At 34.8% G+C, this 15,669-nt stretch overlaps 1 protein-coding gene across 2 annotated transcripts in view; it reads left to right on the forward strand.

Moving 5' to 3' along the window:
* The window catches only part of PSPC1 (paraspeckle component 1), a 65,326-nt gene that overhangs the window by 21,678 nt on the left and 27,979 nt on the right, over positions 1-15,669 (forward strand). For both annotated transcript variants that reach the window (XR_014881101.1, XM_085216228.1), the window contains exons 7-8: positions 8,675-8,732; positions 12,886-13,055. Coding sequence is in view for 1 of the 2 variants with exons in the window: in XM_085216228.1 (XP_085072354.1) it covers positions 8,675-8,732; positions 12,886-13,055 (228 nt within the window). In the remaining variant the exon portion in view is untranslated. The remainder of the gene's footprint in view (positions 1-8,674; positions 8,733-12,885; positions 13,056-15,669) is intronic.

Raw genomic sequence — 15,669 nt, forward strand, 5'->3', positions numbered from 1 at the left:
AATGTGGTGGGAATGTGGGAAAGAGCTATACATCATTGCATTGTTTTTAAATATAACAATAGCATGCAGAGAAGCAGCAAATAACTGTAAGATGAGCAGAAAAGACCTGAGTATGGACAGTTTTTGAATTTTGGGCATATAATACAGCAGTCTGAAGGTATGAGCAAAGTTCCAGTAGCTTAGGTGATAAAATGTTGTAACAAAAACCCACAGATTTTTTTAATGAACACGTATTTATGTTAGTGCTTTTATTCGAATTATTGATTTTTTGCAAATTATTGCATTCCTCAAGATTAGTGTGTAAGGTCACTAGATAAAGATGCTCAGAGAATATCTGCTATAGGAATGCAGACAACTTCTTTAATAGTAATAACCAGTTTTTAATACTAAAGAGGGGTGAATGTCTGTGATCAGAATTGGAATCTGAATTATCAGTTATCTTTACAATAATTCAGAACTATCTCTTCATAAATGTCTTGAATAAAAACAAAGACCTTTTTACTACCTTTTCTAGCTCAGAGGATGCCTTAAAAAAAAAACAAAAAACAAAAAAAAAGCAGTGGTTATTCATGTTTTTTCTACATTGAAGTTTGTTTCTACTTCGTTTGCCTTATTCCATGTAGTTGAGCACAGTGATTATTTTCTGCTTCTCTTGACAGCAGTGAGAAAACTTCTCCTTCCTTTCCACAGTTGCAAATATTTTGGTTTGTTTTCCTAATCTATTTTTTAACTTTCTCCCTCAAACTTTTTTTTTTTAAATCAGATTTTTGACATTATTTAAACTAATAATTCACTAGCAGTTACTCTACTGCACACACATTCCACTCTATGGTATTTGATGTTTTCAGCTGTTGCTTTCTTGAAAGAACCTCAGCTCCTAATGTTGACTTCTTCCATCAGTATTTTTTTCTACAAGTTTTCCTTTCACTAACTGTGAAATATTAGCTGAAAAACATACTTATAGTTTGGAAAACCTAGTGTGCAAAATGGAAGTTGATGAATAGTGGAATGTTTGGGAGTTCTTGGTTGTGGTAAAAAAAAAAAAAAAAAAAAAAAAATTACTGTTTTTTGTTATGGCGTTTTCATCCATATCTTATAAAATATGTGTTTTATTTTTAATTTTGATTAAGTGAATGCTCGTGTTCTGCAAGATGTCACAGGTTTACTCTCTTAGAGATGGAATTAACTAGAAAATTTTGGATTTAAAAAGAATCAAATGAGAGAATGAGAGAGACACCTGAAATGTAAGTAAAATCTAGATGATAAAATATTTGCTCTTCTGCATTATAAATAAAAGAACTACGTGTGAACTGCTGCATCTCATAAATAGCAGGCATGTGGAAAGTAAGAAAAAAATATTGGCTAATGTGTAATAACAGTAAGTATTAGTATAATTGGGTGTGCTTTAGGTTAGATTTTGAGGTAAATCTTATAAGTCATATAATAGTCTTACAATTGCTTGCAGCAAATAAATTTGAGACTTGATAGAATGTGATGAAAATACACAAGAAAGCACTATTAATGCTTAGCAGATTTCATCTGATGTTGCTGTAGGTGACAATCTTTGAGTGTTAATGTGAAAAATGAGATTGTCAGAATAGTGTTTAGTAGAAATATTACAGGATTTCTCATTCTTCTTTGGTGCTTTTGAATTTGAGGGAATCATTAAATAAATCATTAAGGTTGGAGAAGACTACTAAGACCATGCAGTTCAACCATCTACCCATCGACACCATATCCACTAACTGTCTGCGCTCCTATATCAGTATTGAACACATTCAGTAGATAAATTGTCAGTATAATTTGCATTGTACAGCTAGTCAAAGGCTGTCAGTTTAAAAAAATAGTAAAATCATACAGTTATACAATTACTGAATTATTAAGGTTGGAAGAAATCTCTTAAGATCATCCTGTCCGACTGTCAACTCATCACCATGCCCAATAAACCACATTCATTAGAGACTCATCTACTCATTTCTTCAGCTTCTTGGTCAAGATATTTACTGCCCCACCTCCGTAGGTAACGCATTCTGATACATAAATTTCTTCTCTGCAGGAGTAGTTTTCTTAATATCCAAACTGACCCTCCTCTAGCACAGCTTGAGGTTGTTTCATCCAGTTGCTGTTACCTGGGAAAAGAGGCCAACCCCCACAACCTCATTCCAGGGAGTTGTGGAGAGCAGTAGGGTCTCCCTGAGCTTGTTTTCCAGACAAAACAATCCCAGGTCCCTCAGCTGCTCCCATAAGCGTTGTGCTACAGACCCATCAGCAGCTCCATTGCCCTTCTCTGCACGTGCTCCAGGGCCTCAATGTTTTCATGTAGTGAAGGGCCTAGAACGCAGAACTCGAGGTGCAGCCTCATCAGGGCTGGGTACAGAGAAATAATCCCCCCTGCTCCTGCTGGCTGTGCTATTGCTAATAAAAGCCAGAATGCGATGGTCCTTCTCAGCCACCTGGGCACACTGCTTACTCACAGCAGCTAACACTGCTAGATGGTCTGCACAGCTTGGCAGACACTGCCCCAGGCCTGTAGTGATGCCAGGGCTGGTTGTGACCACTGCAGAATCCGGTGTTTGGTCTTGTTGAAATTCATACGATTGGCTTCAGCGCATCGATCCAGCCTATCCAGATCCCTTTGTAGAGTTGTCCTATTCTTAGGCAGATCAGTGCTTCCCAACTTGGTGTCATCTCCAAACTTGCTGAGGATGCACTCAATCCTTTTCTCAGGATCATCAATAAAGACAAAAAAGAGCTGGCCTCAGCACTGAGCCTTGGGGAACACCACTCGTGGTGGTCAGCAGTTGGATTTAGCTCCGTTCACCACTGCTCTCTGAGCCCAGCTGTCCAATGAGTTCTTTACCTGGTGAAGAGTGTAACTATCCAAGTCATGAGCTGCCAACTTCTCCAGGAGAGTACTGTGGGTGACAGAGTCAAAGGCTTTGCTGAAGTCTAGATTGGTTACATTCACAGCCTTTCCTCGTGCACTGGGTGGAAAGATGAGTTGATGGCTGTCCCCTCTGTATTAAATAGTGGTTTATTTCAGGGAACTCTTAAATATAATTATTTAAGGAGTGAGTTGTCTCCTAAATGCCTCGATAAAGTGGAGGACAGTGTAATTAAAGTGTTTTCTTTTCTGGAGCTGGCAGTATAGACCTGACTTAAACATCACTCAACAGTGTATATTGAAATTGGAGTCAGATTCTACATTGAATCTAGCTGTAGGCGAATGACTTAGCAAAACAAAACATGCTGGCAAGGTCAGACATACTCAACACTGTATGCTCTGCCAAAAAAACAAATTGCATGCTTTGGTAAGTAGAAACTAAGCGAAGTGAAGACCTTAACTTACTACTCGAATAAAGGAAGACTTTAAATCGTCTTCCATCTTATAAAGATCAGAAATAACTGGTATTAAATTAAAATGAATTTACAATAATGTAACTTCTTTAAAACAATTTCTTATGAGTCTGTAACAGAGGTGTGTGATCTCTCCCTCCTGCCATTTCTGTGTGCAGTCTATCAGCCAGCACCAATGTGTGTTAAATGATACTAGCACTTAGTTCACTGGTACCTAGTGAAGTTCTGTGATAAAGTGCTGTCCTCTTTGCTTGTTTATTCTGTATGAAATGTTTATGTTAAGACTATGTTATGTTTAGTAGTAAATCTAGTATTCAGTACATCTGACTAATATTTAGCTGGGAAGCGATTTCAAAGTGTTGCTTAAAATATATGTGTTTCTTAGAGAACAGCTTCATCTTAAACAGCAGAAAATATTTTTGACTTTAAGTACTTTTTTATTGTGTGGTGTTCAGGTGCTGAGAGCTGTCTTCAGTGAACTGAGCGTGCCAGACTAATCATGTGTCTTTTTTTCATAAGGGAAATGTTTGTGGTTTTTTTGTGAACAGCTAAATCATAATTTTTACTTTAATTAGGAATATTTTTCCAATGTTTACCGAAATATGTATTTGCATATATTTCATGCAATGTTTATTACTGTTTTTTTTACTGATATGATTCTTTAATCATTTAGTTTAGTGAGTCATTTCAATCAACTCATCATTACTTAAATCACTGCAGAAGAAACTGCCTGCTCTAGGCTCGATGCAGTGTTTTTTGCAAAAACTGAGTCCAGTTCATAACTTACGAAACCTGATTTTATTAAACCATTCACATACAGTGTATGTTTTAAGGCTACGTTTACTTTATCTAGTTTAATACATTTGTATGCATAATTTTACATAATGTAAGGGATGTTTTAAAAACTTTCCTGAGTGGGAGCTGTCATTCATAGAATTATTGTTTGGGTTGAACAAGATCCTTGGAGGAATGAGTAGCTCTGAATTCAAGTAACATTGGTTAGGAGTATAAGATGCTCTTGCATTTTGAAATAAGATTGGTATTTTTCATGTGATCGAATAAAGTGAAATATTTTGTAATATTGTAACTTTTAGGATCTTATGTGTAGATTTTGATGGAAAAAAACTCTTAAGAGGGAAAGGCTGTCAGAAATGGGTAGGCAGAAGGCTTTTCTTCAGCTCTTCATTGGCAGCGTAACTTTTAGTGAGTTGAAAACCCACCAGTGTCTCAGTGTTGGAGACACTGGATTGAAATGGCAGAATATTGTGAGGCGAACAATTTGTAGTCGGAAGTATCCCATGTACTTTTATTTTTGAGTGTCTAATCAGTGATGTTAACCATTTTAGTAGTTTGTATTTAAAATATAGATGGCTTTGCATAAATGATCTTGTGTGAGGATTGAGAAAGATTACACCAAAATTACTTAGGCTTCCTGTAGAGACCAATAGAATTTTTTTTGAAAAACTAGACAGAATTTAATAAAAGAAAAAGAAACTTTTGAAGAAAGTAATGACTTACACTGAGGTTGAGAAATGCCTTACACAATTTGTCTACTATAAAGTCTGTAAGAGAGTTGACTTCATTGAAAACAGATAAGTATGAACATTTGTGTGAATCATATTTTGTTTTATATGTAGAACTCAGTTAACTGTTACTATTTCTTAATGCTCAAACCTGAGTTGATGGGGTATTTTTTATAAGGTATTGTTTTGTTGCCGTGCCTTACTGCTTTGGTGACCATTCCTTAGCTGAAAGGTGAGTAGTTCTATGTGAATTGTGAAGCTTCTGGCCACTGATACTTGAAGAAAACTGTATGAACTACATTCTTGGTATTTATGTATATATCTGGTATGGTCTCCTCTATTTCATCTGAACTATCTGTTCAAAACTGTTAATTTCATGGTTTCATAGAGTGCTTAAGAACATACTAATATCATTAAAAACCTGAAAATTATCTTGACAATTTTCTATATGCTTAAGACTACTATCGGTGGTGATGAGGGTGCAAGAACATGGTATGTGATAACGGTGCAGTGCTCAAGAAATATCAATTGTAGTATTTGAAGCAGGGGGAACCTGTACTGTATTACATACATAATATATATGCAATTTGAAAACACTTTTCAATTTTTTTTTGTATATTTGATTTCTACAGCTAACATTAGGAGTTGAAAATGTGAGGAAATAAAAATTTTTAATGCTCGCACCTGGAGTGATTAGTAAGCATAGTGCTATTGTTAGTTACCATCATAGGTTTTTCTGAAAGCAAAATACTTGGATGAATCAGACCCTTTAGATTTATTTGTATTAGTGAATTGTGAAATATCTTGTGAAAGTCATGCAACAGGATGGGAAGTCTTTTGACTTGTAGGAAGAATTATAATTTGAAAATAGGATTATTCATTGTTTGCGTCCTTTCTTTTTTTGAAAAAGGAGCTTCTCAAATTGTTATTCATTACTACTCATCTGTTGCCTTAGAGCTTTTTTTTTTTTTTTTGTCTCCCCTGTAACTGCATGTCATCATTTTTTCTTGTTCTCTTGCAGTTTAAGTTGTTTTTCCAGGTACCGGTTGACTTCGGAGCTTCTTAACAGCTTGCCTGTGTATTTCACTAGGAAAAATACTCTCGCTGCTGAATTTTACCTCCCTCTAATGGATGGTTAGGGGTGACTTCAGGGAGGGCCTGAAGCAGGCTGCTGCTCAACAGAACAGTGGGTAGTCGCATAGTGAGGAAGAGAAGCCCTTAAAAGGCAACCTGATTACCGTTATGTTCAACCGTATCAGCCAGCAACAGTTCAGCTGCTCTATCAGAACTGTCTGCTGATATTCCTTTCTATGCAGTGTTTCAAATAAATGATGTGGAATAGTCAGTTAGATTTACCTTTTTTTTTTATCTTTTTTTCATACTGCAAAAATTTGTTAGTTCACAATTTTTGTGGGGTAGGATTGTATCTGGATTCCTTTGAGTAAAAGCTGTAGTAAGTTAAGTAGAAGTTTTAATATTTAATATGTCAAGCATTTAATCACTTTCATGATACATGCTGTCAGTTAACATTGAGTATTTCTTGATAGGGGATTTACTTTAAATGCTTTAAATTTGTGTTAGCTGTATAATTCATGTCCCCGTTATGAAAATGCACAAGAATACTACAAATTGTAAGTGTAAAACAATAGGAATAATACTTCTTTGAAGTACATAGATCAGCAGATAGAGATTCTAAGTTCATGGTTCTGAAGTCTACACCAGAAACATTTTTATATAGTAGAAATTCATTGCTAAAGCTGCAAAATGATAAATAACTTTATTGTAATCACATTAACAACAGACTTAAATACAAAACAAAATGAAATATGGGTATCAGTCCTACCCTTCCTCCTTCTTCTGTTTTACTGACGGGTAACTAAAGACTTGTAGAATTTCAAGCTGAGAAAAAACAGTAGTTTATTGGGTTGAAGAAGTGTAGTATGATGTAGTAAGAAGTGTGTATTATGTAGTTTGCCTTCTGTCTTTCTCAGGAAAAAAAAAAAAACTGCTTATTTCTAGGAAGCAGTAATTCTGTAGCTTTGTATTTGAAAGTTCTCATCTAATTGACTCTGTATTTGGCTCTGCATTGTATGACACATTTCAAATTAGAAATAAGCAAAAAACCTTACAGCTTGCAAAGGCATCACTCCTGATTTGATATTGCAAGAGTTGGAAGCCTCCCGAATTAGATACGTGCAGTAATTCAAAATCCTGTGCATTTATTTGTAGCGGCTTATAGTTTTTAAAACTATGAAGAAGCCAAGTTTTTATTCACAAGTGGACATCTAGGCATGCTTTTATGTATGCATGGTTTGATTCACAGAAACCTTAGCCATGTTATCTTTCTACTATGCTGGGTGAGGGATTGATAGGATGGAATACGCTTCTTTGTTTCTCAGAGCTGAAGTGTAGTAGTAGGCTCATATCAATAAGACTGTATGCTCATTTTGCAACTACATAGATTCATCTAAATTGAACTGATGATGATATATTAAAATGTTGGTTAACATTACTCTGAAAGATCTGACAAAATAGTTGCACGTTCTTCTGTAACAGAATTGTAATGTGGGTTCTAGAGTCAGAAGAAATCTTGTTCATCAACCAGTCTTTGTAGCAGGGCCTGGAAACCTGGCTTTGTCTTTCAGTTATAAGGCCTTATTTTCTTCATCACCACATTAAGCCTTATTCCTTTCAAAATCGTCTAGTCATATTAAAATTGCTATGATGAATGCATTTTGAAATCACAAATACTCAGTTAAAATAGCTTTTAGCAAGCTGGCTCAATTGCTTAGGATAATAAAGCTATTTACAGAGTGTCTGAACTTGTAAATCCTAAGAGGAATGATTTTCAGAATCAGGTAAATTTTTTGTATTTGTTCTCAAGATGCATGTGTCTACACTTGAGGGCAGAATATATTTTAATGTTTCTTCCAGAACATTCATGAGAATATATTTCTTTGGTGTAAGTTTCATTGTTTTTCATGAACTGTGAATTTTCTACTTCATCTTTTTGATATGAACAGCGATACCAGCATCTCTTGCAATCTGTGATAGGTGAACTCTGTTTTCCTCAAAGTAATGATTTTTGCATGTTGTTTCACAGCAGGACATGGTCCATGATCAGTAGTGTCAGAACTTCTTAAATGTTGGATGGCTGAGCATCGATTGAATCAGAATCAATTTCACTTATTTCTCTGTTTAGTTTAAATGCATGTTATACTGTTTACACTGATACTACGTTTTTGTGCTGGTTTCTGAACTCAGACAAAAAAGTTGTACCATAGCTTAGTTAAGTTAAAACTATTTGAGCAAAGTAGAACTGGCAGGTTGAATTTGCTTATCATAATGTAACGCATCAGACCTTGCTTTCCACTAAAACCATTGGTTTAAGCTGTAAAGACAGATTTAATTGTATTATTGAACGATGGCCTTTAGACAACAATGTAATAAGACCTTCATTGACAATTTATACTAGTTAATGAGGAACATTGGCCTAAGTTGGAGTCATTTGCAGTTGATTATTTAACTTTTTGGGAACTGAAGATTGCATCTAATAAGTGAAACTTGTTTTATAAGACTAAAGGTTAAATATCACAATTATTCTGTATTGTGAAGATGAACTTCTACATTTGATTTTATACAAGTAGAGGAATATATTTAACTTTGTCCCATGTACATTTTCGTAATTAATGGAAACTGTAAAACCTTGACATTTTTCATTTTCATTGAATAAATGGGAATGTTTTCAATTCTAATAATGATAGGTTGATCATGAAAATTATGTTTACTTACAGAGAGAACAGGAAATGAGAATGGGTGATATGGGTCCTCGTGGAGCAATTAACATGGGAGGTAGGGATCTGAAGGAAAAAGGCTTCTATAATGTAAAATTTCTTTTTCTTTGGGACTGTACATGTTACTCAAGTGTAATTCATCAGTGGCAACTACTGGTAAAATGGAGTAAACAGAATTGGGAAATAGGAAACAAAAATATGATTTCCTTACAAACAGCTTTTTTATTTCCAGTTAATGTGTTTTAAATACCCATGGGAGAAAAAAGCTGTGTGCGAGATGAGAGAAGCCAACAGGCAAGGAAAGATAATACTCCAGAAATTATGCAATGCAAGACAGGAATTTTCTGTTTCAAAAGTCTTTGGTGCTCTTCTAGAGGGATCAGAACAATTGGAACTGTAACTGCGCAGTGAAATGATTCCGTACTTAAGTAGGTCAGTTCTTGACAAAAGTTTAGTAAATAATTGTGCTCTACAAATTTATTGTGAATCTGTATTTGCAAGTAATTCTCCGTTTACTTTTGTGACTTAAACTGTTGTCACTGCTAATTTACAAGAGTATTGGCTTAAGAATTAGTATTTGCCTTGTACGCTCAGACTTGAAACAGCTTGGAATATTACTCAGCCAGAATATCTGCTTTTAAACAAGACTGAAATATAGAATATTTCTTTTAGGAAGCTTCTTGACTAACATTAACTTAAAATGATAAACTTAAGTGTTTTTTTCTGTATTTCTATATTAAATTTGAAAGCATATACAAAACTTACTAAATGCTGTGGTTTAATTCAGAGTAATGTGAATTGGTTAATGGATGAATGTACTTGCTCAGTCTCCATTTTAGAATACATTATTCACCACTTGCATTCACTGAAACATTTATAACTGCAAAATGGAATCCGACTTATTCATTTGCAGAAGATGAACTTTAGAATTAATTCCAAAGGAAGACATTGTCAAGGTCAAGTTACTTTGAAGTAGTAACCTGAAGCATAAACTGATGACTTTTTAATTTTGTAGTTAAAATTTTGCTTATTGTTTTAGTGGAGTCTTGAAAATCTCAATTAAAGAGGCTTTGTGAGTATTGATATCGTGCACCTTGCCCACCAGCATTAGCAGTTTCCACAAGATATACTTTATATAAATAGATTTAAAATGTATATTTATAGCTGTAGCTTTCCACTTTGCAGGTTTTAATGTTTACCTATATCCATCATTGTCTTGCTTTGTAGGCTTTGTGCTATCATTGTACATTTTAAACTTGATTTAAAAAGAAAGAAAAAAATCTAGAAATAAGTGTGTGGTTTCAAAATAAGCTATTGTAACAGCTAACCCCAGTTTTAGAAAGGGAAAAGTATTCTGAATAGGTAAAATTAGTGCTTCTCTCCACAGTATCTGAATTTTAGGTTAACTCCTGATAGAGATTTTTTTTTTTTTCCCCTGGCCATGAACAACATTACCACTACTCAAAATAACTCAAAAATCCCAAGAACCTCGAAAGAAATTAATGAGAAAAGGGGAAAAAAACAGAACTTAAACCTTTAAATAGTAGACTTTTATTACTGATGCTATCATAGTTTTTCACAACATTTCTACTGGAATTGTAATTTTTAACTGGCTTTTACATGTGCCACGTGTGACTTTTCATGATACGGGGAGCTGAAGTATCTTCAGTAATGGGAAGCCTACATGACAGCAGTATTTTAAAGCTAGACACCTCTGAAATGGATTTAACTAGTGATAGACTGACATTTGCAGAACCAATCATTTTTATATCATGTTTAGCAAGCACATTCTGAGAGATTCCATAACACCACATCATAGCACTTAACTGTAACTCTAATGCTAGAGGTAGCTAATAAATATTCTCCTAAGCTGGGAAAAACTGATTTCAGGAACTACCTCTGTATTGATGAGAGTTATTGATTTATTGCCTGTTGTGCCAGACCTTGGCATGTATGTTTTGGACTCATAAAATATATTTTTTCAGCCCTGCTCAGAGATGTGCATTAGTCTCTGCTGTGGCATGAGCTCGATAGACTGCTTTCTGTCTATTCACTGGATGAAGTATAGAAACAAACTGCTAACATCAGTGTGCCTCTGGAAAGAATTAGGATTAAGTGATTGGCTCTTAAGATTTGTTAGAGAGCTTTCTGAGGTATAGATAAGAAGCTTTTGTGGCCTCTTACAGAAGCTGTGCAGGACTCCAGTTTATATTACGCTCCCCAGCTGCCTTCCTTCTATCATGGCTGGCTGAAATTGGCTTACTAGTACAGAGAGGCTTTCTGTCATGGGTTACTTTGGAGGAAGCATGTATGTGTTTGTATGGTAAAGAATCATAGCATCATTAAGGTTGGAAAAGACCACTAAGATCATCTATTCCAACTTTCAGCCAATCACCCATGCTCACTAAACCATGTCCCTCAGTGCCACATCTACGTGGTTCTTGAAAATCTCAGGGGGCAATGGCTATGTAGGATAAGAACTCACTACTGTTGAAGAATGACTGAACAGTATCTGCATGTGTGGCAGTCTGGCTGAGCTTAATGAGCATACTGGTAAGCAGGCCTTAACAGGTCACTGAGCATTGACTGCTTTGAGTTCTGCTACCAGCACTGAGCACTGCCATCATTGTAGTCATATAGGATATGATTAGCCTTTAAAAATAGAGGTTTGTCCTTATTTTGTCAATTTAAATACCTCCTTTTCCTTCCACATTTAATTCTTGAATGATTGACGTTGAAGAACAGTTTTATGAGATTTTCATCTATAATTTTCTCTTGGATTACAGCACAATCTTTTACTTGTGAAATGATAAGTTTGTGGGTTGATAAGAAGCATCCAAGTTACACATGCCTTTATTTTGGCTCCATGCTGTAATGCTTGGAGTGTCAGCACTAAGCTTAGGAAAATACTGCTTTTAAAAATACAGAGTTTTTCTCTCTTGCTTTTGATAACCTTCATATGTGCTGCTGCATTGTATTGCTGGGATTGTTTTTCCTAAGCAGCTTGCAGTTGCCTAAGTCTTTAAGTTTTAGCAACAGCATCTTGATGTGGTACTTCAGTGACTGCTGAGATGGGATGTGTGCTCAATACTGATAATAAATATGCAATTTTACATACACGCAGAAAATGAGTACTATATTTGCACTACATGAACTGCGTATGACGATGAACATGTATATTTCTAAAAGTATGAGAGTCGAGAGATTGATATGTTGGAATAAAAATGATGTATTTTAGTCTGGCAACATCTGAATTTCTTGACAGTTTTTTTTTTTTTTTTTTTTTTTTTTTTTTTCCCTCAAGTATTGCTAGGACTTGAAACATATGCTAGATTCCAAAGATATGTTTTCTTCCTTTGCAAAATTTTGGATGCAGGCTTCTGGTTGAATAGCGTGCGTTATTGTGGGGGGGAGAAAGTTGCATCACCATGAGTCTTAGAGTTGATGACATGTCATAATAGCAGATATAAAAGATTTATATAATCTGACCTTTTCTTTCTCATAACAAAAGCGAATGCTGGCAGAGTGGTGTTTTTGTAACTCAATGTTGTAGCTAAATAATCTCTTTGAAAGAAGTTCTTAAGCTATGTGAATCACAGTTTTGGAGAAATTTTCATCTGTAACTTTTAACACCAACAAAATTTTTTTTGTGTTTTTATTATAAAAATAATTTAGATGCTATATTTCTTTATGTTGTGTTACTGATAACTGATAACTCATTGTAAAGTTGAGTATCGTCATTGCTATTGCATTTATATGATGTTACATTATATTATTTTAACAGCTACAAGTAATGTTAATGCTGACAGAACAGTTTTTGCAAATCTGTATTTAATACAGTAATCCTTAAAGAGCCAAGTTGCCTAATAGGTGTCAATTACTGCAAAATCACTTGAGATTTTTTTCTAAATGTAGAGTGCATAGTGCATATATACATTATATGAACACTTCATGTTCTGCATGGAAACAGTACAGTTAAATTTAGCTGCAAAGTTTAGGCTTCTCAACTACAGAAGGCAGATGATGTAATACAAAATTAATCTGTTTAAAAGCAGATGATTGAGATAAATGTACAGTCCCAAAGAATACATATTTTTTTATATTTCACGTATTGGAAGTCTGGTACATTTGGGTTTTAAAATATTATAAATTGTTTGTTTATTTTGTAAAATTCAGATAGGACAGCTCTAAGTGTAGATTGTTTTGCATAGATGCGTTTAGCCCAGCACCTGCTGGTAACCAAGGCCCTCCTCCAATGATGGGTATGAATATGAACAACAGAGGAACTTTGCCTGGCCCTGCAATGGGTCCTGGTCCTTCCATGGGACCAGAAGGAGCTGCAAATATGGGAACACCAATGATGCCAGATAATGGAACAGTGGTAACGTATCACGAATTTAATTACTTTGAATAGCTGTCATATCTCATGACACATTTTTATTACCAAAGATATTTTCACACTGAATAAGACCCCGTTAAAAGTTTTGACTTTGTTAAAAGTAATTGATAGACTTGTTCACTGAAATACGTCGCAGAAAGAAAATATTTAGTATTAAAATAGAATTAGGAAAATTCCTCTTTCTTCAGGTGAGGAGGAAATTATTTGATCAGTAAGCAGACTTCTAAAATTGAGGTTAGATTGCACAGTATTTGTGGTAAAACCTGCATGTATAACCTGTCCTCAGAAACGATGATAAAGGGAAATCAGACGTGAAGAAGCATCCGTGTACTTGAGTAATCTGTAAAATTAGGCTTCTGCTGGTTTTTTTCTTTTGTAAAACAAGATTGCATTACCAGCTTTTTTTTTTTATAAATATTGGAAGCTGTGTATAGTGTGAAGATATCTTTGTGTAAACTACTCAGTTTTTTAATATGACCTTAGTATTTTCTACTTTCTTCCAAATGGTGTTGAAAGCATGAGTTTGACAGTAATCACTTGGAAAACAAATACGCCAACAGCTGCTAGGCATAACTGTCAGGTCAATGCAGGAAAGTAGAATTGCCCAGTTGCTGAAGGTACTGCGAGTATAGGACAGACATCTGGATTTCTTTTATCAAGAGCAGATATGCCATTGGGCTGCAATTAGAGCACTAGCTATTTTTGCTCTGGTCTTACAGCCAGTCACTTTTCCTAGCTGTAATGTCTTATGTAGAGAAACAACTCTATCATTTTAGGTCTCACGTTTACATACCTTTAAGTATTTTTCTGTAAATAGACACTTGAGATGTTCTAGTGGTGGTGTGTTATAAAGAAGTAGGAAGTACAGCAGTGATTCCATTTAATTTCATTGGAACACTGAAGCATTTGGTAGCTGTAGTTTTTGAATGCCTTCTAAACAGTATCAGTCTGTGACTGAGATATCCATACAATGAAGTTGTGAGAAAATCCTTTGTTCTTTAAAATGAGATTTTGAGTGCAAAACGTACGATGAGTCTGTTCTTTCCCAGTGAGAGGAGTTGATTGTGCTTCATATCGTATGACAGGCTCGTTTTATCAGTTCCATAACTTCTCACAAGGACGGGGGACAAGTGGCACTCTTCAAAGAATACTATTGCCAGAGATGCTTTTACTGGAAACTCCTGTGTTACTGACCAGTCACCTCTGGAACATTATTTTGTGGTTATATAGATGCTGAAAAGAGGTGTGAGGAAAAAAACTGGAGTTACCAATCATGTTGTCTATCTGAAATTGTTGTTTTTCTACAAGGTCATTCCAGTTATGAAAATATAGGGAATGGCTTTTACAGACTTTACAAGATACAGACTAAATATGAAGCAGTTAGTTTTCATTTTCTCCTGTTACTGAAGGACAAATTAGATGCCCTTTCATTTTGGACTTTAAAGGCTTTTAGTTGGGGTGACAGATGCCTACAGAAAGGTCCTTCTTGTGTTTTTGTTGGCATTGGAGAGACACTTCAAAGATTGTCTGAGCTCTGTCCCCTGAGGCACTGTGAGAGTTGTTTTCCATTTCTATGGAGAGAAACAGAGAATACGATTTATAGACCAGAAGAGTAATTTTCATTTTTTAGACTTTGAATTTTGTTAGGTAGAATTTTTTTCTTGTTCTACTGCTATCCTTTAAAATATCTTTGAACATAATGATTAAAGATAGCTTTTTCCCTTATACATTATTGTAGGTAGGTAATTAGTGTAGTTTTCTCTTTAGCTGGTTTGAGTTCTCCTTGTTAGAAAGAGTTGTTTTTTTGTCCAATAACGAAATGGTAAATATGACCATGAGTATGTGATAAGCATGTGTTGAAGTTCATATCCATTGCTACCAAGCTGTATTCATTTAAGATACTTTTCTAAACAAATTCCAAATAGTGCTGTAGATTTTAGGCTAATTTGGGACATTAGCAGATCTTTATGCAGCTGTTGAAATAATTTTTGATATATGATATATGAGCTTTCAAGTAATGCATATATATGCACAACCATGATCTAAATTCTATAAAATTTCTTTAATATAGATACTAGTACGTGTTTATCATTTAAGTGCCTTTGGAACTCTTGAGCCCTACTATTATTACTGGAGTTAGACTTTCGGAAGAATTATTCTGTTTCAGGCATATAAATAAAGTGGTAGTTATTAAAGCTCTTTTTGAGCTCTCAATCCCCGGGCAGTTGTATGGCTCACTGTTCAGAGGAATTTCTTCTGAAAGTGTAACTGTCCTCAGCGGCTGAAGAGTTATTTCAAAATCTGTTTTTACTATACATTTGTGCATTTAATGTTTGTCTTATGCTGAGGTAATGTTTTATATTTCATTATGTGGAATTCTCTTTTTAAACACTTGAATGGTGAACTATAAGTATTCAGATGCATGTTTTCTGTTTCAAGTCTTTATTGCTATAGCCAGATAAACCTAAGTACATAAAACTTTGTTAACGTTGGATAAGGAACTAAGGAACACATGGAACATTAACTGGATTTTCATCTTTTATTCATATTTCAGATTATAGTTTATTTTTGAATGAAGCAGTCTATGCATTTTATA

The sequence above is a fragment of the Meleagris gallopavo genome, chromosome 1 (genome assembly GCF_905368555.1).
Source record: "Meleagris gallopavo chromosome 1, MGAL_WU_HG_1.1, whole genome shotgun sequence".
NCBI lineage: Eukaryota > Metazoa > Chordata > Aves > Galliformes > Phasianidae > Meleagris > Meleagris gallopavo.